At 38.2% G+C, this 26,876-nt stretch overlaps 1 protein-coding gene across 3 annotated transcripts in view; it reads left to right on the forward strand.

Annotated features, from left to right (window-relative positions):
* Positions 1-24,768, forward strand: part of LOC136829518 (ATP synthase mitochondrial F1 complex assembly factor 1) — a 158,865-nt gene extending 134,097 nt beyond the window's left edge. For 2 of the 3 annotated variants that reach the window (XM_067088316.1, XM_067088315.1), the window contains 7 exons: positions 13,163-13,347; positions 20,738-20,882; positions 22,234-22,296; positions 22,582-22,680; positions 23,062-23,157; positions 23,273-23,380; positions 24,508-24,768. In XM_067088316.1, the coding sequence (XP_066944417.1) occupies positions 13,181-13,347; positions 20,738-20,882; positions 22,234-22,296; positions 22,582-22,680; positions 23,062-23,157; positions 23,273-23,380; positions 24,508-24,687 (858 nt within the window). In that variant the 5' untranslated portion in view covers positions 13,163-13,180 and the 3' untranslated portion in view covers positions 24,688-24,768. Of the gene's footprint in view, positions 1-10,671; positions 10,794-13,162; positions 13,348-20,737; positions 20,883-22,233; positions 22,297-22,581; positions 22,681-23,061; positions 23,158-23,272; positions 23,381-24,507 lie in introns of those variants that run through there. The other variant, XM_067088314.1, reaches the window with a different exon arrangement.
* The last annotated feature ends 2,108 nt before the right edge of the window (positions 24,769-26,876 follow it).

The following is a 26,876-nucleotide window of genomic DNA, read 5'->3' on the forward strand; positions in this document are numbered from 1 at the left end:
ATTTTCCTTCTTTCCCTATTTCTTCGGCGTTTCCTTTTAGGTTTCTGTAAAAGAAAACTATTGTGCCGGCTTTGTCCGTCCGTCCGCACTTTATTCTGTCTGCACTTTTTCTGTCCGGCTTCAGATCTCGAAAACTACCGAGGCTAGAGGGCTGCAAATTGGTATGTTGATCATCCACCCTCCAATCATCAAACATACCAAATTGCAGCCCTCTAGCCTCAGTGGTTTTTATTTTATTTAAGGTTAAAGTTAGCCATTATCGTGGGTCAGGCAACGATGTAGAACAAGCCACCACCGGGCCGTGGTTAAAGTTTCATGGGCCGCGGCTCATACAGCATTATACCGAGACCACCGAAAGATAGATCTATTTTCGGTGGCCTTGATTATACGCTGTAGCTGCTGTACAGAAAACTCGATTGCGCCGAAGAAACTTCGGCGTATTTTTCACTTGTTTAATGTTTGCGACATTCTTTAGTAGTGATAAGCTTTTCTTCAAAGATCGTACATAAGAGTATTATTAGTTCGCTTATTTTTATTTCCTCATTATTTCTTTATTTACGGTTCAGCATTTTTGCTTGTGGACTCAAAATTTTGCTTTCTCTCTCTCTCTCTCTCTCTCTCTCTCTCTCTCTCTCTCTCTCTCACTTGAACCCCCGTGTGAAACGAAGACGCATAGGCACCCCGATACGAAACTCATATAAAAAATAAAACGAACGGAAGTGAAAGTTCAAGAAGAAGAAGAAGAAGAAGAAGAAGAAGAAGAAGGAGGAGGAGGAGGAGGAGGAGGAGGAGGAAGAGAAAACCTTTGATCCATTATTCACAGTCCCGACTTGTGTCATCAAAGCTATAAACCCAAAGAGTCGTTCTCTCTCTCTCTCTCTCTCTCTCTCTCTCTCTCTCTCTGTCGCTTACGTCTCTCATCTGTCGCGAAAAATTTGCAACAAGTTATTCGCAGATCTTTATGGCTTCTGTTTTTTCGGGGGGGGGGGGGGGAAGCGGCGGTCAACTTGGCAAGTTCCATTCGCCAAAGGATTGTCGGCGAAGCCACTACCCTAAAATAATTCTCCTTGTATCTTCATAATTTATTTCCATATTTATGTCTTCTTTCTGCATTTCCTATTATCTTCTGTTACTTCTCTCTAATGAACACTAATTTTCTATGGAAGCTTGAATTTCAAGTCAATGGCCCCTTTGGTGGACTTGTTCCGTATGAATGGTTCTTTTTACATAGTAATATATTTACTATATAATTGTGGATTTTTATTACTCAGTAGGGTTCATCTTCTGAATAATAATAATAATAATAATAATAATAATAATAATAATAATAATAATAATAATAATATTCTTTGGAAGCAATAATGAATAAATAATAATAATAATAATAATAATAATAATAATATTCTTTGGAACCTTGAATTTCAAGTCAATGGCCCCTTTGATGGACTTGTTCCATATGAATAGGGTTCATCTTCTGAATAATAATAATAATAATAATAATAATAATAATAATAATAATAATAATAATAATAATAATAATAATATTCTTTGGAAGCTTGAATTTCAAGTCAATGGCCCCTTTGATGGACTTGTTCCATGTGAATAGGGTTCATCTTCTGAATAATAATAATAATAATAATAATAATAATAATAATAATAATAATAATAATAATAATAATAATATGCTTTAATTTCAAGTCAATGGCCCCTTTGGTGGACTTGTTCCATATGAATAGGGTTCATCTTCTGAATAATAATAATAATAATAATAATAATAATAATAATAATAATAATAATAATAATAATAATGCTTTAGAAGCTTGAATTTCAAGTCAGCCCCTTTGGTGAACTTGTTCCATATGAATAGGGTTCAACTTCTAAAATAATAATAATAATAATAATAATAATAATAATAATAATAATAATAATAATAATAATAATAATAATAATAATAATAATAATAATATACTTTGGAAGCTTGAATTTCAAGTCAATGGCCCCTTTGATTGACTTGTTCCATGTGAATAGGGTTCATCTTTTGAATAATAATAATAATAATAATAATAATAATAATAATAATAATATAATAATAATAATAATAATAATAATAATTTCTTGTATGATAGTCGTTTAAATCTGTAACTAAATTTTGGGCACATGATTAAAGAACACATTTAACACATTTCGGTCTAATGTGGTCATTGCTTACGTTCCCGCGACCTTAAGGTTTGTGAAAACTAGCTGAGTCTTGTTCTTACCAAAATTGGTTGGACCATATTTATGACCTGGCCATTCTGATTACAAAGAGGACATAATGAATTGACTTCAAAAATATCTATTTTTAGACTTTAACTTCCTTTTAATAATTTCAAACTCCTTCTGAAAGCAAATTTCGTAAGTCTATTATTATTATTATTATTATTATTATTATTATTATTATTATTATTATTATTATTATTATTATTATTATTAAAATGGATGGCTGTATTATGCGAATTTATCTTATACAGTATCTTTTCTGTTTTCCTTATAATTCGCTTTTCGGGCTCAGCGAAGTTGGCCAGCAACTGGCCGATATTCTTATTGGAAAATGGATAGCGCAGAATCGGGAAGTCTTTTATTGAAATATTCAATCAGAAATCCTTCGTCGTTTGGCTTCAGGTTCTACTGTACTTCAGGTACCGTTGACATGTTTCGACCAGCTCGTTGGTTATCCAGCGAGCTGGTCGAAACCTGTCGACGGCACCTGAAGTAGAACCTGAATCCAAACGACGAAGGATTTCTGATTGAATATTTCAACAAAAGACTTCCCGCATTCCACACACTATCCTATTTCCAAGAAGAATATCGGCCAGTTGCTGACCAACATCGCTGAGCTCGAAAAGCGAATTATAAGGAAAATAGAAAAGATACTGTGTAAGATAAATTCGCATAATACAGCCATCCTTTTTAATAAGACCTGTTTAAGAGAGTGTCTGTTCCCTTCGTATATTATTATTATTATTATTATTTATTATTATTATTATTATTATTATTATTATTATTATTATTATTATTATTCAGAAGATGAATAATAGAACAAGCCCACCACAGGGGCGGCCACTGGCTTGAAATTCAAGCTTCCAAAGATTATTATTATTATTATTATTATTATTATTATTATTATTATTATTATTATTATTATCATTATTATTATTTAGGGGCCATTGACTTGAAATTCAAGCTTCCATAGAATATTACAGTGTTCATTTGAGAGAAGTAACGGAAGGTAATAGGAAATACAGAAAGTAGAGATCAGTCAGTAGAAAAGGAAAAAAAAATAGATAAAAATATAGACAAGGAGGATTGTTTTAGGACAGAAGTGCATTGCACCTTCGCTTGAACTTTTGAAGAGGTTCCAATTGTAACTGGTGTAATCTAACTGTGTCCATTTAAAACTCTTAGCCTAAAGCCATCTCCAGTTTCAATGTTACAGTTGAATCGACGCAGAACTGTACATCTCTGATTATCTACTAAAGATCAAGGTCATATACAAAGCGAGGGGTCATTAATTATGCCACAGGCTTTACGGAAACGAAGGTCACACTTCGAAAGTTCAAGATTAGTCCCGAAAGGTCAAGGTAGTACTGGGGAAAGGTCAGGTTGACTTTCAAAATGCTAATGCAAATGCATCGACTCGTGTCAGGAAAATGATGGCATTCGGTAGACCTGTTTCTTATGAAGGGTATGAGTATTGTCTTTCAAAGGTTTATGTTACGTGAAGTGACAAGCTAACTTGACTTGTGTATTGTTTCTCAAAGGCTTATAAAGCATGCTCACTTTAAATGAGTATTGTTTCTCAAAGATATACCAACCTGGTATAAATGATGTTTCTCAAAGACTTATAATATACTCTAACTTGACAGAGTGTAGCTTCTCAAAGATTTATAAGACATTCAACTTCATATGAGTACTGTTTCTCAAAGATTTATAAGACATACTAACTTGATATGAGTATTGTTTCTCAAAGATTTATAAGATATACTAACTTGATATGAGTCTTGTTTCTCAAAGATTTATAAGACATACTAACTTGAAATGAGTATCGTTTCTCAAAGATTTATAAGACATACATACTAACTTGAAATGAGTATTGCTTTTCAAAGATTTATAAGACATACTAACTTGATATGAGTATTGTTTCTCAAAGATTACAAGACATTCTATCCTGATAAAAAAAATATTGTTTCGAAAAGACTTATAATACCCCCTAACTTGACCTCAGAAGTGAATTGTGTACCTGAAGGTCAGTCAACTTTGTAAGGTCACACCTTGCAAGGAGGGGCAACAGGCTACCAACCCCCTCCCAAGTGACTTCTGAACATAGGCCTAATCAAATAGATGATGGATTCGATACATAAGCAAGACGGGAACAATTTATTCGTATCTGGGTTGATGTAAGCAGTCTTGCTTTCTTTATACATCCTGACGAGAGAGAGAGAGAGAGAGAGAGAGAGAGAGAGAGGGAGAGAGAGAGAGAGAGAGAGAGAGAGAACCTATATAATTCTCCAAAAATGTGTTTATAATGTGGTTAGATTCGTGTCAGCTAAAGAACCGAAATTAGACTTGAGAGAGAGAGAGAGAGAGAGAGAGAGAGAGAGAGAGAGAGAGAGAGAGAGAGAGAGAGAGAGAGAGAGAGAGACCAAAAAGGCGCCGTCTTCGCCAATCACGATGACCAAGCTACTGCGATAAAGGATCTATAAAATCACCAGATATTCCTTGGTCACATTTCATTTAAAAAGCCCAGCCAGCCTAGACACACGATCCGGTCGTATGCAGATCCGCCATATTTTTTTTTTTTTTTTCGGGCTCTTTCGAATTTGAAATCCCGTCCGCCGGTTACGTTCATATCCCCATCAGCCCGCCGGAGTCACGTCTGTCACCTGTGCCATGGTTATATTATAAAAATTTCCCTTTCTCTATTTAAAATCTCTTATTGGTGTTGGCCTTGGAACGATGCTTTCAAAAAGATTAGACTTATCGGTCTAACGGTCACCCATATTTTTCAATATTTAAGAGCCCTAGAGCTTACTTTGCCCTTATTTTTCAATATCTATGAGTCTTTAAGGATACCTCGCCCTTATTTTTGATATCTAAAAGCCCTGGAGGTTACTTCGTTTTTTTTTTTAAAATCCGAGAGACCAGAAAGTTTACACTTTCATGAAAATAGTTTAAAGATCGTGTCTGGATGACCGCACTTACGCCGAAAAAAGGGCGCTCTAAGGTACTCTTCTGCTTCTAAAGCATCTAAAAGCTTATAATCAGATTCCATGGAGCAGAGAAAATGAAAGTACCGAGAAAGAGAGACTCTCTGTCTCCATTAATTAACATCTCGTCCCTCCCTTACAAGCAGGGAGGGAGCTCGATCTGAGCACGTACAGTATATCAGTTTCGTCAACATCAGAAAAAAATTAAAGCGTTTATAACCTCATCAGATCTGTAATCAAAGAGATATGTTTATTACCTCATCAGAGCTATAATCATAGAGATATGCTTCTTCAAGGGATTTAGTTAAGTTTTTTTAATGAAAATTGACAAGGAAAATTAGGGACCAAGATGTAGTTGACGTCGAAATGATAAAGAAAAATAATTTGAAACTCTACCTTCATTGTGCAACTATACTTACAAGAAACAACTCTCTTGGGAAATTGGTAGTTATTCACAGTGTCACCTAAGGAGACCATTTTCGCACCCTTTGACCCCGAAAAACCGACAGAAAAGCGATCAAGTCTTCCTACATCTATGGAGAAGAAAGCTATTAGGCCTATGCTGCTCTCGGTTCCTGAAGTGCCGCGTCATTTCGGAAATAAAGATATATTTAAGAAATCATTTAAAATTCATATCCATTCCAAAGCTTAGCCTCACTTGATATATGTCGCGCCTGTTTAAATTTATTTTCGAATCATGAAACGGGACGTGATTAGAATAAACATATCTCCTATTTTCATACTCAAAGCTGGTCTAGGTTTTACTCACGAGTCATAAGGTAAACGGCTTACATCCAGGATCTTTGAATTTTTAATCTGTAGAGATTTTAGTCCGGGAGCAAGCAAGCTTTCGATTTTGATATAATGTAATTTTATCGCTCTGCTATGACTTAAATTCTAGATAACACCGAATTAATTAAAAAAAATGAAGCTTTCCCGAGATAATTTTTAGTACACCGGCAATGTTTACGGCAGCTCTATATCTATGGTTTGACCACTCGAAAACTGGCGTTGTTCCCTCTGTTTAAAATGCGATATATCAAATAGTCATTATGACTGGTGTTGTTTTCCCGGTACTGTTGTTGTATAACTATTTTTGTTGCTGCTGTTGATGTTTTTGACGTACTTGATGCAGATCACAACGAGAATATAGGAAAAAAAATCACTGAAATTTTGTACATTTCAGTAAAGGCCTTAGTCTATAGGCTGCACGGGAAATTATCATATTTTTTCTTCTTCTTAATCATATCAATACGTTTTCATGGACCAAGATCTAACGTAAGGAAATATGAAAAAGACTGTGACATAAGGTACGATCGCTTTGGTGTTCCCGTTGAGCCGTATCCCTGGCCGATGAGAAGCAATACTTTGATCCCCCCAAAAGGAAATCCTGTCACGTCGTTTCAGAAAAAGATTCTCACGTCCTCACGCCCACGTAGCGAGCTTTTAAAAATCAATTACGCTCATGGCTTCTTATCCAGTGGTGAGAGAGAGAGAGAGAGAGAGAGAGAGAGAGAGAGAGAGACTTTCTACCTTTCTTTTTTCATGACTAGGCCTACTTATCTTCCCATGTAACTTTTCGAGAGAAGTCCCCCTGAAAGTGGCAACTTAAAATCCTCATTTCTGCTAAGATTTATATTGTAAGGTATTGAATATATATGTATATGTATATATACATACATATATGTATATATACATATATATATGTATGTATGTATGTATGTATGTATGTATGTATGTATGTATATATATATATATATATATATATATATATATATATATATATATATATATATATATATATATATATATATATATATACAAAGGTAATATGGAGGGTTGAGGTCAATGAGGGAAAGGAGTCTTCCTTTTCTTCTTATTTTTCTGTATTGAACGGCTCATCTCATAATTGGTTTTTGGTAGATATGCTATTATACGGACGGAAGCCCTTCCTGACTTCAACCCTCCCTACTTATCCGCGTTTAGGACCGGCACTGAGTCAGTGAGTTGGCCTAACTGCCACGCCCATCCTCACCCCCACAAGTCGCTAGGCTAACGAGGAAAAGAAGTAATTATTCAAAATTAATGATAATGCTTTATAATGTCTGGACATTTTCAGTCCTTTAGACAGTTTTAGTATGCTGTGATCAATGCATGCCTTCAGTTCTTGTCAAGATGACAGGGTACCGTGTGAAATTCCGTATTCTGGAAAGAACCATATCCTCGCCAAATCATTCTTGATAAATAATGGTCTAGAACAGTAATTCTTAACCTTTTTCAGTGCCGGTACCCCTTGATATCTCAGAAAATTTTCTTGTACCCCCATCCAATATAAATACAATACAAACATATGAAAATACAATACAAACATATGAAAAGGGTTAGTGATACAAACCTTGCTGAGAAATTATTAAATGTATATTCATTTACTGAACAAAGGTACTTTTTTATTTCAAATGAAAAGTGTCAATTAGTAGGATACAATGTATGCGCATTATAACGGTAATTATGAGCAATACTACATAGTGCACACCAACACATTTTTAGTGGCTCTTTTGTTGTTGTTTCTCATTAATGATGATGTTCAAACGAAGTTCTTTCTTAAAAGGTGCCAGACGTATGTCACCACTTGCGTCCAAACGGTTTCTGGCTTTTGTCTTGATGTGTTGGAGCGTTGGTAAATATACAGCACCATTGCACTGGCTATCATGTCTCGTACCCCCAGGTTTAAGGTTTCGTACCCAACAGGTAGGTACCCCAAGTTAAGAACCACTGGTCTAGAAATAACCGACATATACAAATACTTTCGTGGTCATAAAGTTTTATTTGAAGAAAATTGTTTAAACAAAATCAAATAAATATCCTTTTTTAATTGGTCAAGCAAATGAGATTAGACTAGGCATTTACATAATCAGCTTCTTGTTATTTTATTCCTCTTCTCATAAATAACGAAGGAAAATGGGATAGGTCAAATATTAATAGCGAAAAATTAGTTTTCAAAAAGGAAATTTGCAGTAAAATTCAACTCTGCTCTTAAACCTTTATTCATTTAGATAAACATGAGTAGGCTTAATCCAACACCTTGTACTGAAAATCTCTTTACCTACCCAGTAGCCGGGTCTCTAGGTGCGTGAGTGTGTGTGTGTGCATGTGTGGGATGGGTGTGTAACGCACCCCTCCATGATTGGATAACTCTTAAAAGCCTTTGAATCTTTACATAATCTTTTTGATGATCATCAAAGGATATAAGCTCGGGTTCGACATTACTTTACGCGGAAGATATGCGGACAGCAAAAAAAAAAAAAAAAAGATGGGGTCGAAAGTGACAAGCTGAGGACGACTTAACCTCTCATGCTCCATCTGCTCCATCCAGCTCTCGATTGGTGGTACCTGACACGGGCGCCGTATCCTGAAGCGTGACATCAGGCAGAGCTTAGCTATTTATTTAGGAGATTTATATATTTCTTCTTCCTTTTTATTCAAGTTTTTTGGCTGAGCAATTTTTTAAAATCATCTTTGAAATGGGACGACGTGACTCTGCAGATGTCCTTGTCTCCGGTTTGTAAGAAATTTAATATCACTTCATCATGATCGAAAGTCTTTGATCGAATTGAGTCTGAAATCTTTCCTCAAGTAACTGTAGAAAAGTGTACAAAAAACATTTCCTCAAGTAACTGTAGAAAAAATCTACGAAGAAACTATCTTCAAGCAACTGTAGAAAAGTATACAAAGAAATTATCCTCAAGCAACTGAAGAAAAGTCTACAAAGACATTTTCCTCAAGTATTTGTACAAGTCTAGAAAGAAGTTTTCCTCAGGTAGCAGCAGAAAAGCCTATGTGGCAGTTGAAATTTTTCTTGTTTATCAGTACTTTTAGATCTCGTTTCCTTTAAAAAAATAAAAGTTACACAAAATTATAAGAGATAATCCCCAAATATAATACTTTGCCAAAGAAGGAGAATGGACGATGAGAAGAGACTAATAAACAGATGACCACATACGAACAGAGGTTAAAAACACGGCGAAACAGCGTAGACGAGTCACTGTTTCGCCGTGTTTAGTACTAGTCCCTGGTGGATCAAATAGTTTTGTATATAGTTTGAGGAAGTAATTGCCATAGGCCTTAATTGGGTTTTTGATAGACAGAATCCTAATTTTTGGTAGGTCGCGAGGAGCTCGGTAGATATCATACTAAGAAAAGAAAAGTATCTATGAAACAGTAGCCTAGTGGTACCAACATTATTTGCCAACAGAGAAACGTGGCGTATCATCACGGAAAACGAGTTGAATGCAATAGAGAAAATGCAGTACAGGATCCTACGAGGAATGTACGAACAACCTACGGGCACACCTTGCTGGGGAATTTTAGTGGAGTCCGACATAATGGCCAGTAGCCTACAGATTACAGTATAAAGAAATTATGCTTTTCCATAACATAATTGACTCGGAGGAGAGAAGATTAATTAAAAAGATGATCGACGACCAACTAAGAGCCCACTATGCTGGACAAAAAGCGTAATAACCATGTGTAAAAAATATAACAGAGATTAATGGAATGAGAGTACATACAAAAAGCATTGATAAAGGAAATAAAGGTAAAAATTAAGCAATAGATCAAAGAGAGGTGAAGTTCATAGAAAACTTTTGGAAAAATGAGTACATCAGGGAACTTAAAACAAAGGCTGCGTGCATGATAATGAAAGCCAGGCTGAATATGTTGGACTTACAGGCTAACTTCCGGAGTAAACACAAGGATGAGGTTTGTGATATATGTAGAGTGGAGGAGAACAGCACCGAACATTTATTCAGTTGTAATAATACCCTACAGAGAACAAAAGAACAGGACATCACTTTAGAGACCCTGAAACCCCCTAACAGAAAACTGGGAGAATACATAAGACTAACGCTGAAAATTAAGAATTGCGTTAATCAGTGAAGCGCAGGTTGTCAAAGCGAATAACATGGCACTGACCCTCAGTAACAAAAAAAAAAAAAAAAAAAATAACGGGTGAAGGTTAGAAATAAAGTAGAAATTTATTGACAACATTTGGTAAAAAATTAGTTTAGAAACATCTCTAACTTTTTGGGGGTTCTTATTGCAGAAAAGGGTATTGGTCAAGGATTAAAATAGACAATCTGATGTACTATTAAATAAAATAAAGCTAAAGACGTTTGAAATTGTAAAAAAAAATAATGGGATTCAGTGTCAGAATAAATAATGTAGTAACAGTATGAAAGAGAAAAGCTATAAAATAAAACTGTAAAGTTAAAAAGCTCTGCACCTCATCACGGTCAACTGAAACGGACAGAAACAAAAATAAGTAATTGCTTTACAACATGATAATATGTATTATGATTATAAGATTCTCTAAATATTGTAGTGTCCCCTCAACTGTGTCTGTGGGGTGAGCACTTAGGAACCAGGAACGAGCAAAGTAAAGTCTTTAACGATTACACTTAGAAGTGCCGTTACAAAGACAACGCCTGCACCATTCGGCCGACTGTTGTACTACTACTACTAATACTACTATCTTCGTTCATGGTCTAGGTAAATATGTTGATATACTGTATATCAATACATTTATGGCTAATGTGATAAACATTCATCAAATATAGTAAATAATATGACGTGAATATAGTTTAACTACTTAGTTCAAGTCCAACTAATTATAGTAACAAAGTGGATAGCCTACTAATTTAAAGCTTGCTAAGCCTGTAACTACGGAAGCTACTGTAGGTTACAGGTTCTTATGTAATTTTTAACGCTGTAGTCGACAGATTTCTTGTCCAAAATGCCAGATACTTAGGGTCTTTGCGGTGTCCCTTCTGCCCTTAGCTGCAACCTCTCTCGTTTCTCTTACTGTACCTCCTTTCGTATCTTTTTTCCATCTTGCTAACCAACCTCTCTTAACATTTGTTTCATAGTGCAACTGTAAGGTTGTCCTCCTGTTACACCTTTCAGACCTACCCACTCAATTTCCTTTCCAGCGCTGAATGACCTTTTAGGGTCCAGTGCCTGGCATTTGGATAAACTCTATATTTGTTTATGTGCATGATATTTACTGTCTTTTGTTTGTATGTTCTTCCCCAAGGGGCTGGAACTAAACATGGAGCCCATCTGACATGCAAACTGGTGGTTACTGAACCAGAGGGGCAAGGTAGTAGTCTTCAGTTTTACCCAGGGATATTTAATGATGCTTATTCTTATCAGCTCGGTTGTTTTCTAAGTAGTTTGGCCTGCCCTAAAATGTCATAGGCTATGCCAAGATATGTTCTCTGTATTTTAATAGAATTCGGGAGGGCACGATAACTCGTCAGGCTGTCCATTTTTGTGTTTTTTCCCTTTTTAGCATATAGCCTATCATACTTCCCTAAACTGGCAAATTAGAAGGATAGCCTTGAGCCCTAGATATTACTGTGCTCCCAGGGATTGGTTAGGTGAGAATGAATAGCCTAGACTATTGTAAAAGAGGATTTAACACCACCCTTATTAAACATTTTGAGCTCTCTACAGATCTTACCCCATTGTCCTCTAGATGAATACACAATAAACAGAAGATAATGGATATTTTGATGTGATCAGACAATTTATATACTTAAGGCCCATGTCCAATATCACTTGCATTCAAGCAACATGTTGCTTGTTATTGGTGACAATGACAGTTCAAGGAAAATTGATATCCTAATCTAACCTAACATAGGGTGCAGAGTCCTGTCTGACCAATGAAGCTTTACCCCTCCTAGAGTCTACATAACCTTCCAAAAGGAAAAGAGCCAAGTGCCACTTAGCCTAGCCTGTTGGCAGTGCATTGTAACTTGACCTGAACTCCCATGGAAAGAGAAGTGGGCTTTGTCCCCTTCGATCTCCTAGTCATTCTTGTGGTGTCACATGTATTGCCTGCTTGGTCGAGAGCCTTAGCCTCTTGTGAACCTCTCTTGACTTTTCTTAAACTCATTCATTACATTTTTCTTCAGAAGTGATAGGATCTCTCTTGGTTAAATGTTCCATGGCCCAAATATTTCATGAAAACACTTGCTGCATATGTGTTCCCTCGTATAACAACCATTTCAAATGTTGTTATTTTCACAACTGCAGATACTTTCTTGTCATTTCATTATCAAACACTTTTAAATCACTAAACATCTTTAGATGTGAGTCATAATATTTTGTATTCTAAAAAAGAGTTTGCAACTTTTTGTGTTAGATCTTGAAAATTGTAACAAATTTCTTTTTTATGTCATGGTCAACATGAGGACTTCAGGATGGTTTCTTGAGAAAGGCTTGGTCACAAAACTAATGTAAAGTATGAAATTCATGTTTGCTTTGTGCTGGTTTCCTGATTGACTCACATCAGTGAGGTCTTAGGGTAATGTTTAAAAGATTATGCTACCACACAATATCCTTACTTTGATCCATTGTTGCCGACTGAATGTAGCTTAAGAGTGCTGCCTCACACAGCAGCATAAGAGTATTGCCTCTGTTGTCTCCTAAGTTCACGTTATTAAATAAAGTAGTGTGATCATTGAAGATCATTAAACACATTTCTGAACTTATTAGAAATTATTTTAATAAATCAGTCTTATGGAGCAAGAAAGTGTACACAAAAGCTTACTTACAAAACAACTGTATACATATGGTATGATGATGCCAACTATTTTCTTGTTTTGAATTGTAGTTATGTATAGATGTGCAGTTTTGTTTACATACTGATATAGCTCTGAGCATTAGATATTGTATCACAGATGACTTTGCACTTTTGCTGCACAACATTGAGAAGTGTCTCAGCCATGATTAAGCAAAAGCAGAATGTGCATGTGAGTTTTATAACAACAGAGCATTATGATTAAAAGGGTACTGTACTCTAATATGCAGTATTGAAGTTAGTTTTATCTAACTTTTCATTCTTTTATTTCCAGATTTCTTATTTTTTTGGCATGAATATTACTGGACTACGTATTGGATGCACAGTTAGAAAAGTATTGGTTGCAATGAGTGAACGACCGGTTAGCACTTCTAGTTATGCAATGGTTAAGGCTATAGAAGAATTGGAAAAGAATCCATACTTCGAAAAATATGCAGCAAAAATTGCCAAATATCAGAAGTAAGTACTTTATAATAAAAACATTTTTATTTTGTTGCATGAAATTGGTAGGTGAAGTGACTACAGTATATTCTTTTAGTGTGTTTAGTTTTTGGAATATAATTAGTGGATATCATTTTGTTATGAGTTGCTGAATATGACCATTTGTTTACTGTCAGCTTGTTACTTTATTATTGTTATACCCTCGGACTCTTAAAATTCCATCTTTTAACCTTTTCCACTTGAGAATGGATACTGTATATATTTACTGTGCTATGACACTTGGGTTTAACAATCCCTTACTCGTGGCTGTTGCTTCCCCATATTAGAACAATACATGTATCAGAAAAAGTATTTATATGTCATCTTTAGAAGTGATGTATTCCAGAGCTTCAAATTCTAGTAAGATTTACCATCATTTGTATCGAACTTGAATTTCTGACAGAAATTAAGGTTTACTTGGCTCATAAACTGAAATCTGTTCATTTAGTACTTGATGCCATGACAAGTGGCAGAATTTCAAAGAGGTCCTTTGCATCACACTGCACTGGAGGCAGTGATGATGATGGTGATGTCTGCAAACCTCAGGATATGAACAGTGATATATTTGTATGAAGCACAAACCATTCTCTGAATAGGTCATACCATATTTCATCAGTTCTGTGTGGTCTTTTCTGGCACAGCTGCTTAACTTTTTTAATGCCACCACACTCAAGTTCTTGCCTCATTTAAAAGCATATTTCTTGTATCATCCATGTGGAAATCTGAAAATAGAAACATTATGTTTTGAAGAACAAGTTTTTACTTTCTGATTTTGTACATGCAACTTACCCGTCAGATATATACTTAGCTATAGTCTCCGACGTTCCCGACAGAATTTCAAAACTCGCGGCACACGCACAGGTAGGTCAGGTGATCAATCATACCCGCCGCTGGGTGGCGGGAATAGGAACCATTCCCGTTTTCTAATCAGATTTTCTCTGTCGCTGGTTCCGGCAACATCTGTTGTTGGTTCCTCCTGCTTTGATTTTCGTTTTCTCGCTTGCTGAGGATCTGTTTGGCCTGATTTTGGTGACGATTGGATCTTTTGGTTTGGCATACGCTATTGTGGACTGTTTTTGGATTTGCTTTTGGATTGTTCATTAAGATGTCTGACGTTAATGTTTCGCCTGTGTTCCGTGTGTGTGCTAGGCAAGAATGTAAGGTGAGGTTGCCGAAAGCTGCAGACCCTCACACTGTATGTATGAGGTGTAGGGGAATGATTGTTCTTCGACAATAGGTGCAAGGAGTGTGAGAAATTGTCTGATCAAGAATGGAAGGTTTTGACTTCTTATCTGAAGAAGCTTGAAAAGGATAGAGTTAGGAAGGCTTCCTCCAGAAGCTCGAGTAGGTCTCGCTCTGCTGAGCACGATTTAGAGATTAACCCAGTAGACTCTCCTAATCCTTTGGTTTCAGCCCTTCTCCCTTCATCGAACCTGTGGATTCGTCCTCTGAAATGGCTGCGATGAAAGCGGAACTTTTCAGTATGAAATCGCAACTGCGATGCGGCGAAGGAAGGTAAGAGTGACAGTGATATGTGCAGTGTCCCCAGTGTAGTGGAGGGGGGTCTGATCGGCTCCGCATTGCTCCTAGGCCTGAGACCTCTTCCAAACTCCCAGGACCAGTGGAGGAGGAATGTCGAAAGTCGCAGGGGGATGTAGAGCATCCCCAACGATCAGGCGTCCCTTCGGCAGATCCTGTAGTTGCGTCCCAGGCTGCCTTGGATCGCCATAGAAAAGGCATCCTGAAGAAGTGTTTCTCGTCGTCTGACGCGTCTTCTCCGAGATGTGGTTGGAGTTCGGCTGAGGAGTCGCGCCCTCTGAAGAGATCCTGGAAGGCTCCTAGAGTAGAGCTTTTGGACTCGAGCCCTGAGCGCTTCCCGGAGGATTCTCCTGTTGTCAGGAAGAGAGCTCGTAGATCCCCCTCCTCCTCTCCAGCAGGAGTGAAGGATTCGACGAAGAAGATTTTGATCGGCCTCCAGGAGCAGTTATCGGCACTTGTTGGATCTCTTGCTAAGGACACCTCTTCTCGTAGGAAGGATGACTTTCTTCCTGTCAAGAGTTCCAGGAAGCTCTCTTCTTCAACTCGTCGCTCTTCTCCTGCCAAGCTTCCTTCTTCTAGCAAGTTTTTCTTCGTCTCGTAGACGCTCTTCGCGAACAGGCGCCAGTCTCCCAGCAGGCGCTCTTTTTCCAGGCGCCATCGGAGAGAAGCGCCTCTCCTTCCAGGCGCACTACCCTCACAGTACTTCTCCTTTGGGCAGGCGCTGCGTCTCTTCCAAGCTCCTCCTTCCGCAGACGCCACTCTCCTACCAAGCGCCTCTCGTTTTAGGGCCTCCTCTCCTGGAAGGCTCTCATCAGTGGACAGGACCCCCTCTCCTGTCAGGCGCCTGTCCGGTCAGGCGCCATTCTCCTGGTAGGCGCTCTCGTTGGGACAGGAGTGCATCTCCTTCCAGGCTCGCCGCCTGATAGGCGCTCTTCTTCTCTTAAGCCTTCCTCTCCGCCTGCTGCTTTGGAGGAAGTTTCAGAAGAGGATTCTCCTAAGGACGCTGGAGTTTCGGATTACAAACGGTTGGCTTCGGTTCTGATTCAGGAGTTTGGAGATTCTCTTTGTCATGCTGCCCCTCCTTCTCCGGGATCTTTGTGGGACAGCACCAAGTCAACTAGACCCTCTTCGTTTCGTCAAGATGCGCCCTACGATTTCGATGAGGAAGGCCTTTAAAGGAGTCGGGAGTGGATGCAATCTAAGAAGGATGCAAGCAAGACGGTTTTCTCTTTCCCCTCCTTTGAAACTTTTGGGAAAATCAGGAATGTGGTATGAGACCAAGGAGCCTATGGGGTTGGGGCTCCCCACATCAGCTGACGCAGATTTCTCTAATCTGGTTGACTCTCCAGGAGACTTTCTCTTTCTTCAGCGAAGGCGACTTTGGGAATGAGCGAAATGGACCATCTCCTCAAGGGTCTTTTAGAGTTGTGGAGGTCTTCAACTTTATGGATTGGTCTCTTGGAGCTTTGGCCAACAGGACTGGGATCCCAATTCCTGTGTATGGATGACTTCGTGAGTGTTTTGTCTTGCTTGGACAAAGCAGTGAGGGACGGTTCCGCTGAAGTCGCTGCCTTATTCGAGCTGCTATTCTGAAGAAGAGGTCAGTATTCAGCTCTTTCCTCACGAAGTCTGTGTCTCCTCTTCAGAGATCCTCTCTTCTGTTTGCTCCTTTTCTCCTCACCTTTTCCTCAAAATTTGGTGAAGGAGATTTCTCGTTCGTTATCTGAAAAGGCGACACAGGACCTTTTTGGCCCAGTCATCGAAGAGGACCAGACCTGCCGTCCCTTTCGCCAAGAAGGAGAAGGCTCCCTTTCAGGAGCCCTTTCGAGGTGGTCCTTCGTCCAGATCCTCCTTCAGGAGCAAAAGACCCGAGAGAAGAGGAAGGTCTTCTCTCGTCCTATCAGAAGGACCAAATGAAGAACGAGTACTCCAGACTCGACAGTGGGTGCCAGACTGTTACAATTCGCCGAGGTCTGGGCACAGAGAGGGGCGGATGACTGGTCCCTCTCCATTTTAAGAAGAGGCTACCTTATCCCCTTCAGGAAAGTCCTCCTTTAACATCAACTCCCAGGAGTTATCCGCCAGCTACAGGGATCCCATCAAGAACCAGGCTCTTTTTCTAGCAGTGGAACAAATGTTAGAAAAGGAAGCAATAGAACCGTTCAAGACCTCCATTCCCGGGTTTTACAACCCGTCTTTTTCTGGTTCCGAAATCCTCGGGGGGTTGGAGACCGGTTCTGGATGTAAGCGCCCTGAATTTCTTCGTAATCAAGACGAAATTCAAAATGGAAACTACCTCTTCGGTTCTTGCAGCTCTTCGTCCAGGGGATTGGATGGTCTCCTGGACCTGCAGGACGCCACTTACTTCCACATTCCCATTCATCCCTCGTCAAGAAAGTTCCTGAGGTTCGTGATTCGGGAAAAGTTTTTCAATTCAGGTCCCTGTGCTTCGGTCTTTCGATCGGCCCCACAAGTGTTCACGGGCATCTTAAGGAATGTGGCACGCTGGCTTCACTTAGAGGGAGTGAGGATATCAATGTATCTCGACGATTGGCTGATTCGAGCTCAATCAAAGGACAGTTGTCTGGAGTACTTGTCGATCACCCTAAATCTGACACAGTCCCTTGGACTATTAGTAAACCTACAGAAATCCCAGGTTGTTCCGCAGAGCAGAGCATTGTTTACCTGGGGATTCTGATGGATTCTCGGGATTTTCTAGCCTTTCCATCCCAAGAGAGAATAGATCGCTGCATAGAAAAGGTGACAGTCTTTCTAAGGAGAAAACATTGTTCGCGCAGGGAGTGGATGAGTCTGCTGGGGACCATTTCCTCGCTGGAACAGTTCGTCTCCTTGGGAAAACTTCATCTGAGACCTCTTCAGTTCTACCTAAAGGAGAGATGGGACCAGAAGTCTCAGGACTTAGCAACTTTGTTCCAAATTTCGGACAAGATAAAGAGGATCTCAACTGGTGGTTAGACCCTCGAAAATTATGCAAAGGACTGTCTCTTCAGTTACCGAGCCCTACCCTAGTGTTGTTCTCAGACGCCCTCGGAGTCGGGATGGGGGCAACACTAGGGTCGAGAGAAGTGTCAGGCACCTGGGATGGAGACCAGGTGAACTGGCACATCAACAAGAAAGAGCTATCAGCAGTTCATTTGGCTCTCATCAAGTTCGAGTTCCTTGTCTCAGGACAAGTAGTCCAAGTGAACTCAGACAACACTACTGCCCTGGCTTATATAAGAAAACAGGGAGGAACACACTCCTTCTCCCTTTACGAAACGGCAAAAACGTTGCTGTTATGGGCTCAGGAGAGGAGGATCAGACTCCTCACCAGATTTGTACAGGAGAGAGGAATGTGAGGGCCGACCTTCTCAGCAGGAAGGATCAGGTCCTTCCCACAGAGTGGACTCTCCATTCAGAAGTCATCCAAAGACTGTGGAACCTGTGGGGAAGGCCGAATATCGACCTTTTGCAACCCACTGGAATGCAAGGCTAGAAAACTACTGCTCTCCGATATCGGACCCGAGAGCGGTTGCAATAGACAGTCTTCTCCTAGATTGGACAGGATTAGACGGGTGCCTTTTCCCCCATTCAAGATCCTGGGAGAAGTGGTAAGAAAGTTTGCGTCTGCCGGAAGGCGCGAGACTGACCCTGATAGCTCCGCTTTTGCCAGCTCAAGATTGGTTCACAGAGGTACTGGAATGGATAGTAGACTTTCCAAGATCGCTTCCACACAGGAACGATCTTCTCAAACAGCCCCACTTCAACAGATTCCACAAGAATCTCCCCACTCTCAGTCTAACTGCCTTCAGACTATCGAAGGTCTGGTCAGAGCGAAGGGTTTTTCGCACAAAGCTGCGAAGGCTATTGCAAGAGCCAGGAGATCCTCAACCCTTCGCGCCTACCAGTCAAGTGGGAGGTCTTTAGAAGATGGTGCAGGACCAATAAGATATCCTCTTCCAGTACCTCTGTGACAAACATTGCTGATTTCCTTATCTTCCTAAGGGAACATTGCAACCTCGCTGTATCCACAATTAAAGGATACAGGAGTATGTTATCTTCAGTTTTCAGACACAGAGATCTGAATATCTCGGAAAACAGAGACCTTCATGACCTTATAAGGTCTTTTGAAACGCAAAATTCATGACTTCAAAACCTCCCAGTTGGAATCTAGACATAGTCTTGAAATTCTTAATGTCTAAAAATTCGAACCTCCTCATCAAGCTTCCTTCAGGGATCTCACCAGGAAGTCACTTTTCCTCTTTGCCCTTGCCTCAGCTAAGAGAATAAGTGAAATACAAGCCTTAGATGGCAAAGTTGGTTTTAAGGAAGGTTCGGCTATTTGCTCCTTTAAACCATTCTTCCTAGCGAAGAATGAGAATCCTTCTAAACCGTGGCCAAGAACCTTTGAATTAAAAGGTCTCTCTTCTGTGACGGGACATGAGTTGGAGAGGACTCTATGCCCTGTCAGGAGCCTTAAATTCTACTTAGAAAAGAAGAAATTACTGGGAGGATCGATTGAAAGTCTTTGGTGCTCTGTCAGGAATCCTTCACGAGCGATCTCAAAGAATGCGCTGTCCTTTTTATTAAGGACGTCATCAAGGAAGCGCATAGCTTCGTGTGAGGATGAGCACTTTAAGCTCCTTAGAGTAAAAGCACACGAAGTGAGAGCCATTGCTACATCCTTAGCTTTTCACAAGACGTTGTCTCTCCAGTCTATTATAGAGGCAACCTATTGGAGGTGTAATTCAACGTCGTGATCTCATTACTTACGAGATATTAGAGTAACGATGATAAGTGCTTCTCTCTAGGAGCATACGTATCTCATGGATTCGGTGCTGGGACAGGGAGCTGAATCAATCCTATTTAGTTTAGCTAATTCAGTTGTTTTTAAGGCTTGGTGGTGTGTGTTTTTTATGGTTGGTTGAAAGAGGGTGATGGAATTATGCTTCCCCTTTCAATTCTTATCACTAACAAGGTTAGAATTGGTCAGGTGGTCGGGATTGGTTGTCATGTTCCTTGTATTTTGTATGGACACCTAGCTCTGTCATGTAAGAGGGATAGCCCCCATTGATACGATTCAGGTGTAGGCTCGGTCATGTAAGTGGGTCAGCCCCCTTTGACGCGATCCGCTGTAGGCTCGGCCATGTTAGTGGGTCATTCCCCATTGGCACGATCCAGAAGGGCTGTCAGTCACAGGTCACATCCTCGCTGAAGCTCCTGAGGCAAGCAGACTCATAGACAGTATCCATGAAGTCTTCTGCCCAATCAGGTAAGAACCATGGTTTTTGTTTATCCTACAACATATGTTGTTTCCCGTTTTTAGTTATTTTCTGTCTCTTGCCCTCCTCCAAGGGTGCCATTCAGCTAAGTATATATCTGACGGGTAAGTTGCATGTACAAAAATGATATTTTTATGATAAAATAAAGTTTTGTACGTACTTACCCGGCAGATATATACGATTGATGGCCCGCCCAGCCTCCCCTCAGGAGACAGGTGGAAGAGAAAATCTGATTAGAAAACGGAATGGTTCCTATTCCCGCCACCCAGCGGCGGGTATGATTGATCACCTGACCTACCTGTGCGTGTGTGCATGAGTTTTGAAATTCTGTCGGGAGCGTCGGAGACTATAGCTAAGTATATATCTGCCGGGTAAGTATGTACAAAAACTTTATTTTATCATAAAAATATCATTTTTCAGCAAGACAACTTGAGAGTCAAAGTGCATAAAATTTATAAAGTTGTCAAAAAAAAAACCTGGTGGTCTACTTGATTTATAAAGGAGTATACTCTGTTGAATTTTTATTATGCTTTATTTTATGTTTCCAGAGCAAATCCAGAAGAATTCCTTAATAAATTTGAGAAAGGGAAAGAATTCAAAGAAAGTCAGCCTGGAGGTCATGGATTCTCTGAAGTAGCCAAAAAGGGCAAAGAGCCTTTGGCCAAGGCAGCATATACATTTGCTCCTCAAAAGGTGAGAATTTTATTTTGTGGATTGACCTTTTTAGTACTTTTGACTCTTTCCAAAGAATATTTAAGAAAGTGCAAGTTGTCACCCAGTTGTTAGTTATATATTAAACCCAGAGACATCAGTATCCCAAACTGATTCTTGAGTTATATCTTGTAAGTATTTGCTGTTACATACTTTAAATTAAATTTTAGGTTTTGAATATGTATAAATTAGTTTTTGATTTTACAGATTCCCAATTAAGATAGAGTCTGATCATTATGAACTGAACCTATAGTCAAGTCCTTTTTAATTATACTTGTTGTGGCAACCATGCTTTTGTTTTCTTAATATCACACAGTTTTATGCGTCTTTTCACTTTGTGATCATCACTTAATCATTATGACTTACCTAATATGAAAGCTCATTACTTGAGAGTTAAGTGGTGTTCTGAGTGAATAACAAGTTCTTTTCATTTACAAATTTTGATTGGTAACAAACTTGAATAGTGGCTTATTGACTATTGGCTTATTGAATATTGAAAACATGACTATAATAGTTACTCTGTTAATGCCATAAAGAAAACAATTTTTCAAAGGCGAAAAGAAAACTGCCTGTAAAAGCAGGTCTTTTTGTAGGGACATTTCTGTAAACTGTTGTCTAACAACTTACATCAAGCTGTCAGTCCCATAATTATCAGTAGCCACCCCCCACCCTCCCTCAGTATTTCTTTAATCAATTACATCTTGTTTTAGTCACCTGCTTTCATCTGTCAAAAGCATTCTGAGGATTGATTATTCTACAGTGCCTAAAATGGATGTTTTTATCACCACATCCCATCATTTATATACTGTATAGCCTTTATTTGTGGCCTGATAATGTCTCAGACAATGGATTCTTTTGTCTAGGAGACCGAAAAGGAATAACACCTCTGCATATCAGACAAAAGACTGCAGCTTCTTATATGTTCGAGGATCATGAATGTTGACTACATGAGTAACGGATTTATATGAAGAAATCAAATTTGATATATAAAAAAATTGTTTTTGTTATTGACATTGTGTGAATAAGAGACAGAATTTGAGGAATTTTTTTTGGATGCATTCTTGGTATAATTTTACAAATAAGTTAAAATATAATGTTGAGGAGCTTATCTTTTATGTATGTAACTATTCAACAAATAACATTTTTCTTGAATATTTCCTGCTAAAATGGGAGTACTGTTGCCAGGTCTTATTGTGATATCAAATATAGATTTGTTATAATACTGTTGCATTTGCTTTTATAGAGCAGTTTTGGTTATTTCTTCAATTTTTTGTAAGTGAATTCAATTCCCAGGTACTGTAGCGCAGTAATAGTTAATTGCCTATTTTTTCAGAAACTGGAGAGCATCATGAAAACTGACCTATTGAAAGACAAGTCAAATGAAGATGTTCAGTATGTAAGTGTTTTACAAGAACTATGAGTACTTAATATGTTTGATAATGACTCATTATGTGTTTTTACTCTGATATTTGGTGTATAGTAACTGTGACAGTGTGGTTCTGTTATGAAACCAATTAAATCTTGTTTTGGTCAAGGGAAGAGAGGTAGACAGAGAGAGAGAAAAGAGATAGTTTTTAAGATTCACACATCATTCAGCTTTCATTCCTCCAGTTTTTATCTTTTAACTTTATTTTCTCAAGCAGCATCTTGTTACTGAAACTGTCATAATCTTCCCTTCCAGATTTGGACAGAACATTTTAGAAATAAGGATGCTGTTAGCGGAGTCATACCATCAGTAACTTACGACAAATTGTATGAAAATGCTTTGAAGTACCCTATGGTAAGTATTGTATATGAAAAATAAATCTTACTACATAGGATCATTGGTTACCAGAATGTGTGAGAAACTTACTGTAGATTTCTTTGTTCAGTTTTACCTTAAGTTATAAATGCCCTATACAGTTTGTGAGTAATTCGTTGTCATTATTTTTTTAGATATTTTTTATAATAAATGTTCCCATGGTAGGATTACAGTTTCATGTCATTTAGAAGGGTGTTCAGAAGTATATGAAAAATGGCCTAGTTTATAGCTGTATTCTGTTCCAGTAACTAGTTGTCTTTTGCATATGAGGAAACAACACTGCTAAAGGAGTAGTAGATAAGAGAATCACAAAAAAATTTCAAGTTAAATTTATGTCCTTAATCCACATTTTCATTTCAGTTCTTGTTTGCCTTACCAAGAGACACAGGGTATGAGTTCATTGTTGTCCAGTTTGCTGGCCATGAAGCCCACTTCACTCCCCTAATAAACTATCAGGTAAATTATACTTGGCACAAAACCAATTCAATGTTTGTTTTGATTATTTGACTATGAGATGTTATATTGTATATGCAGTTTGTACTAATTGTTTAATAATGTTTATACCCTCAAGGCTTATCAAGAGAATGCTCCAGAATGCCTTACTTTGGTTCACTACCCAGATTTGAAAGAGGAACGGGGTATTGTTCTGATGCATGGAGAGTACAACAAAGATGTTGTGGTGAGTACTGAACATTTCACTTCCTCTTGTGACCATATACAGTATTTCATTACAGTATATCCTTGTGGTGGTGGGATAATAGTATTTATTATCATTACCATTTTTAACATCGGATTTTCCCTTTACATGGTTAGACTGGTTATGAGTTTTCTCCTCTCCCCATTCTGTTGCACATGTCTGAATTACCATCAGGCCACATATCTAAATTCCCATCATCTATACACTTTTCCCAAAGATTTCCTTGGCCCACCCACTGATCAAAATCTGTGATTGTCGTCTGTTTTTACTGATTTTTCCTCTCCCCTTCTTGCCACATGCCCAAACCATCTCAGACTTTGTGATCTTGGTCTGTTTTCCAACACCTGGGCACCACATCTCTTAGTACAGGCATATAATTCTTTCATGATTCAGAGCCTTTTCTAGTCACACCAGTTCATAATCTTCTCTGTTGCTTTTAAGTGATTGTATTTCTGCTGGTTGGATAAGTGTGTTGCTTTATAAATACGTGTGATTTATATACACTGTTTATCGAGGAATTTCGTAACACTTTATTCTCTTGCTGTTATCTTTCTTACTTCCACTTTACTGGGAGCTTCACAGTCCCATACAGTACAGGATATGTTGCCTAGATAACAAGACATTACACCTTCTTCAAGGCCTACCTTTGTTAATTCTGATCATCCTACACATTCATTTCCATCTAGAGTACCATCTAACAGTTTGATTTTTCTTTTATGATGTTCAAAACTGCACAATTTTATTAAGTTTTGTTTTGTCTGTGACCAAATTATTGGGAGATCATACCATTCAGTTGTCAAATCACTGAAACTTCAAAAGTTAAACATTGTTAAAAAGGCCATTCCAGTTGAGAATATGGGCAGACATGACAAGACCAGCAAAGAACATTTACAAGATAGTGACTTGTATTTCTTGTTGATCTTCCATCTTGTAATTTTTGATTGAAATAACAAGTACTGTATATTGAAGTAATTGCATTAAGCTTGGTTCACTAATTGTAATATTAGTTATTTTTGCAATGTCATGGATGGAAGACTGCACTGGAGAAAGTAGCTAACAGTATGGAAGGTCTCTTCTAATCTGTCTATCTTTCTTTCCATTTTCCTCAGAATTCCTTTGAAGCCCAGTGTTTGGTTAATCAGGTGCAGATGTATTATGGAGGTTTTGATCAAACTAAGCTGGAGTTAGTGAAAACTTTCCACGCAACCCCAGATAAATTTAAGCATCAAGATCTCATTAGCCAGCTGGAAAATCTTGATCTTAGTTCACTGCCAGGAAAGAAGGCATAAATGCACTGTGCATGCTTTCTTTTGAGTTGTTGAAACATTTGTTGTACATAGAACTTTCTAGAAATACATTTCTTCCAATGATGCCTTGTTTGTGTACCTTTATATATGTTAGAAACTTGGAAATGGTTAAAAAGCAAGTGGGTTTTTATCTGGTACAGTACATTCATATTTATAGCATGATGATTCCAGCCTTTTTTTTTATTTTATGTGCAATAACTTGGTAAGGAGTAGTAGCTGTAGTAGGAGTAGTAGCAGTAGGAGGAGTAATAGTAGTAGTAGTAGTAGTAGGATTATTACCATTATTAATAGTAACTCTACCAGGACTGCACCAAATAATAAATTATTCCAAATAATCTGACACCCCTACCCTCTTGGTTCCTAAAGTTTTGTTGTCCAGTCATGAGTAATTTTTATTAGTAAGTATAGCTTTTCATTGCTAGTAATATCACAACCAAAGTTATTCTTAACAAAATGTCCCAACATGAGTATATGACTCAACCACTGCCTAAAGCATTAAAAATATTAGTACTGCATTGCAATTACTGCACAAGTTATGCTTGTAAAATTCTCCCACCATCCCAGTTCTTAACATGTTTCGGTGAGTAAATCACCAAAACATGTTCAGAACTTGGATGGTGGGAGAATTTATTATCCTGTGTAGTTGATCTTATAACTATTATATCCTTACTTACAAAGAATACAGAGAGTTTTCATATTGAAATATTCCCCAAAGAGGATTCCCAAATGCCAGTATGTCATCAACAGAATTCATCCAAACTATGTTTAGGCACAGTTTGGTTTATTACTGCACTACTGTACTGTACTAAATTCCATATTCAGATTTGTGAGAATGGAGCTGTATCAACAGTTTATACTGCACCTGAATTTTTTAATATGAATACTGCCTTAAATGATAGAAATGCTTAATTGCACCAGTTTAAGGTGGGAGTTGTCATCATCAGGTCAATTTATTAGACATGAATGTTAAAACATCATTTTACTGAGGCGTAAAATACAAAAAAAAAAAATTTTTAATCATCCCCACTCTTGCTCTCTACCAATATGGTACTGCCCCTGCACTGATCCTCTTGGGGCCCAGAAGGAAAAGTCTTGTCTTTGGATATGAGTAGTAATCTAGGTCAAGGCCGGGTACCTCCACATGCACCGTATGCTTGTCCATCTATTATTTTCACTTTTGATAATCATTAATCATTTACTTTTATTAATCATGGTTTCCTGATGATTCGCTAAAAGTAATAAGTCTTGTAGTATAAGATAAAATGGTGGTTGTTTTAGCCTTACAGTATATTTGTAAAACTTGTTTAAGTCATAGAGGTGACTTTTAAAAATTATCAGGGCACAACAATACTTTTTATATCAGGGAAAATGTATGGAAGAATGTTGATTGAAATATAAACAGAAAGATTGATTGAGAAAGTGTAAATTTAGACAAGAAAAAGTGTACATGTATCAACTGCTTATGACAATTATATGAACAGTTTAAAAGTAAAGGGAAAAATTATGTATGTGGTAAACATGTACCTGAAAGAGTGTATGATAGAATCATTAGAGAGGCAATGTGTAATGGAATGGAATATGAAATTTAGGCCAAAGGCCAAGTGCTGGGACCTACTAGGTCATTCAGCACTGAATGGGAAATTGAGAGTATAAAGGTTTTAAAGGTGTAACAGGAGGAAAACATCACAGTCAAACTATGAACCAATTGTTAGGAGAGGGTGGAGAGTAAGATGGAAGGAGAAAGAGAATATGAATAAAGGTACAGTAAAAGGGATGCAGCTAGGGGCTGAAGGGATGCTGGTTAAGTAATGCCTACAGTGCACTGATGACATTACCTCCCTACTGGAAGATAGGCAATGTGGATGTTGGTGAGAATGTAGAATAATAGAAAAGTTGCTGATGCCAAATAAATGGTTGAAGTGTTAGGATATTTATAGATGGAGTAATTTCAATAGGCATCAATTTTGTCAAAGAATGGAAAGCTCTTATTGACAACTAACTGGGTTTCAGCAAAACGTTTGACTTAGTAAATACTTGTGCCTTTTTGTGTAAGTGTAAAGAAATGTTTCATCTGGAGAAAGTAATGAGCACACCTACACCTTATTCCTTATCTCATTGTCCCAGTTCAGTGAGAGACGCACCATATGATGCATCTGAATGTTGTAAAATAT

The sequence above is a fragment of the Macrobrachium rosenbergii genome, chromosome 44 (genome assembly GCF_040412425.1).
Source record: "Macrobrachium rosenbergii isolate ZJJX-2024 chromosome 44, ASM4041242v1, whole genome shotgun sequence".
NCBI lineage: Eukaryota > Metazoa > Arthropoda > Malacostraca > Decapoda > Palaemonidae > Macrobrachium > Macrobrachium rosenbergii.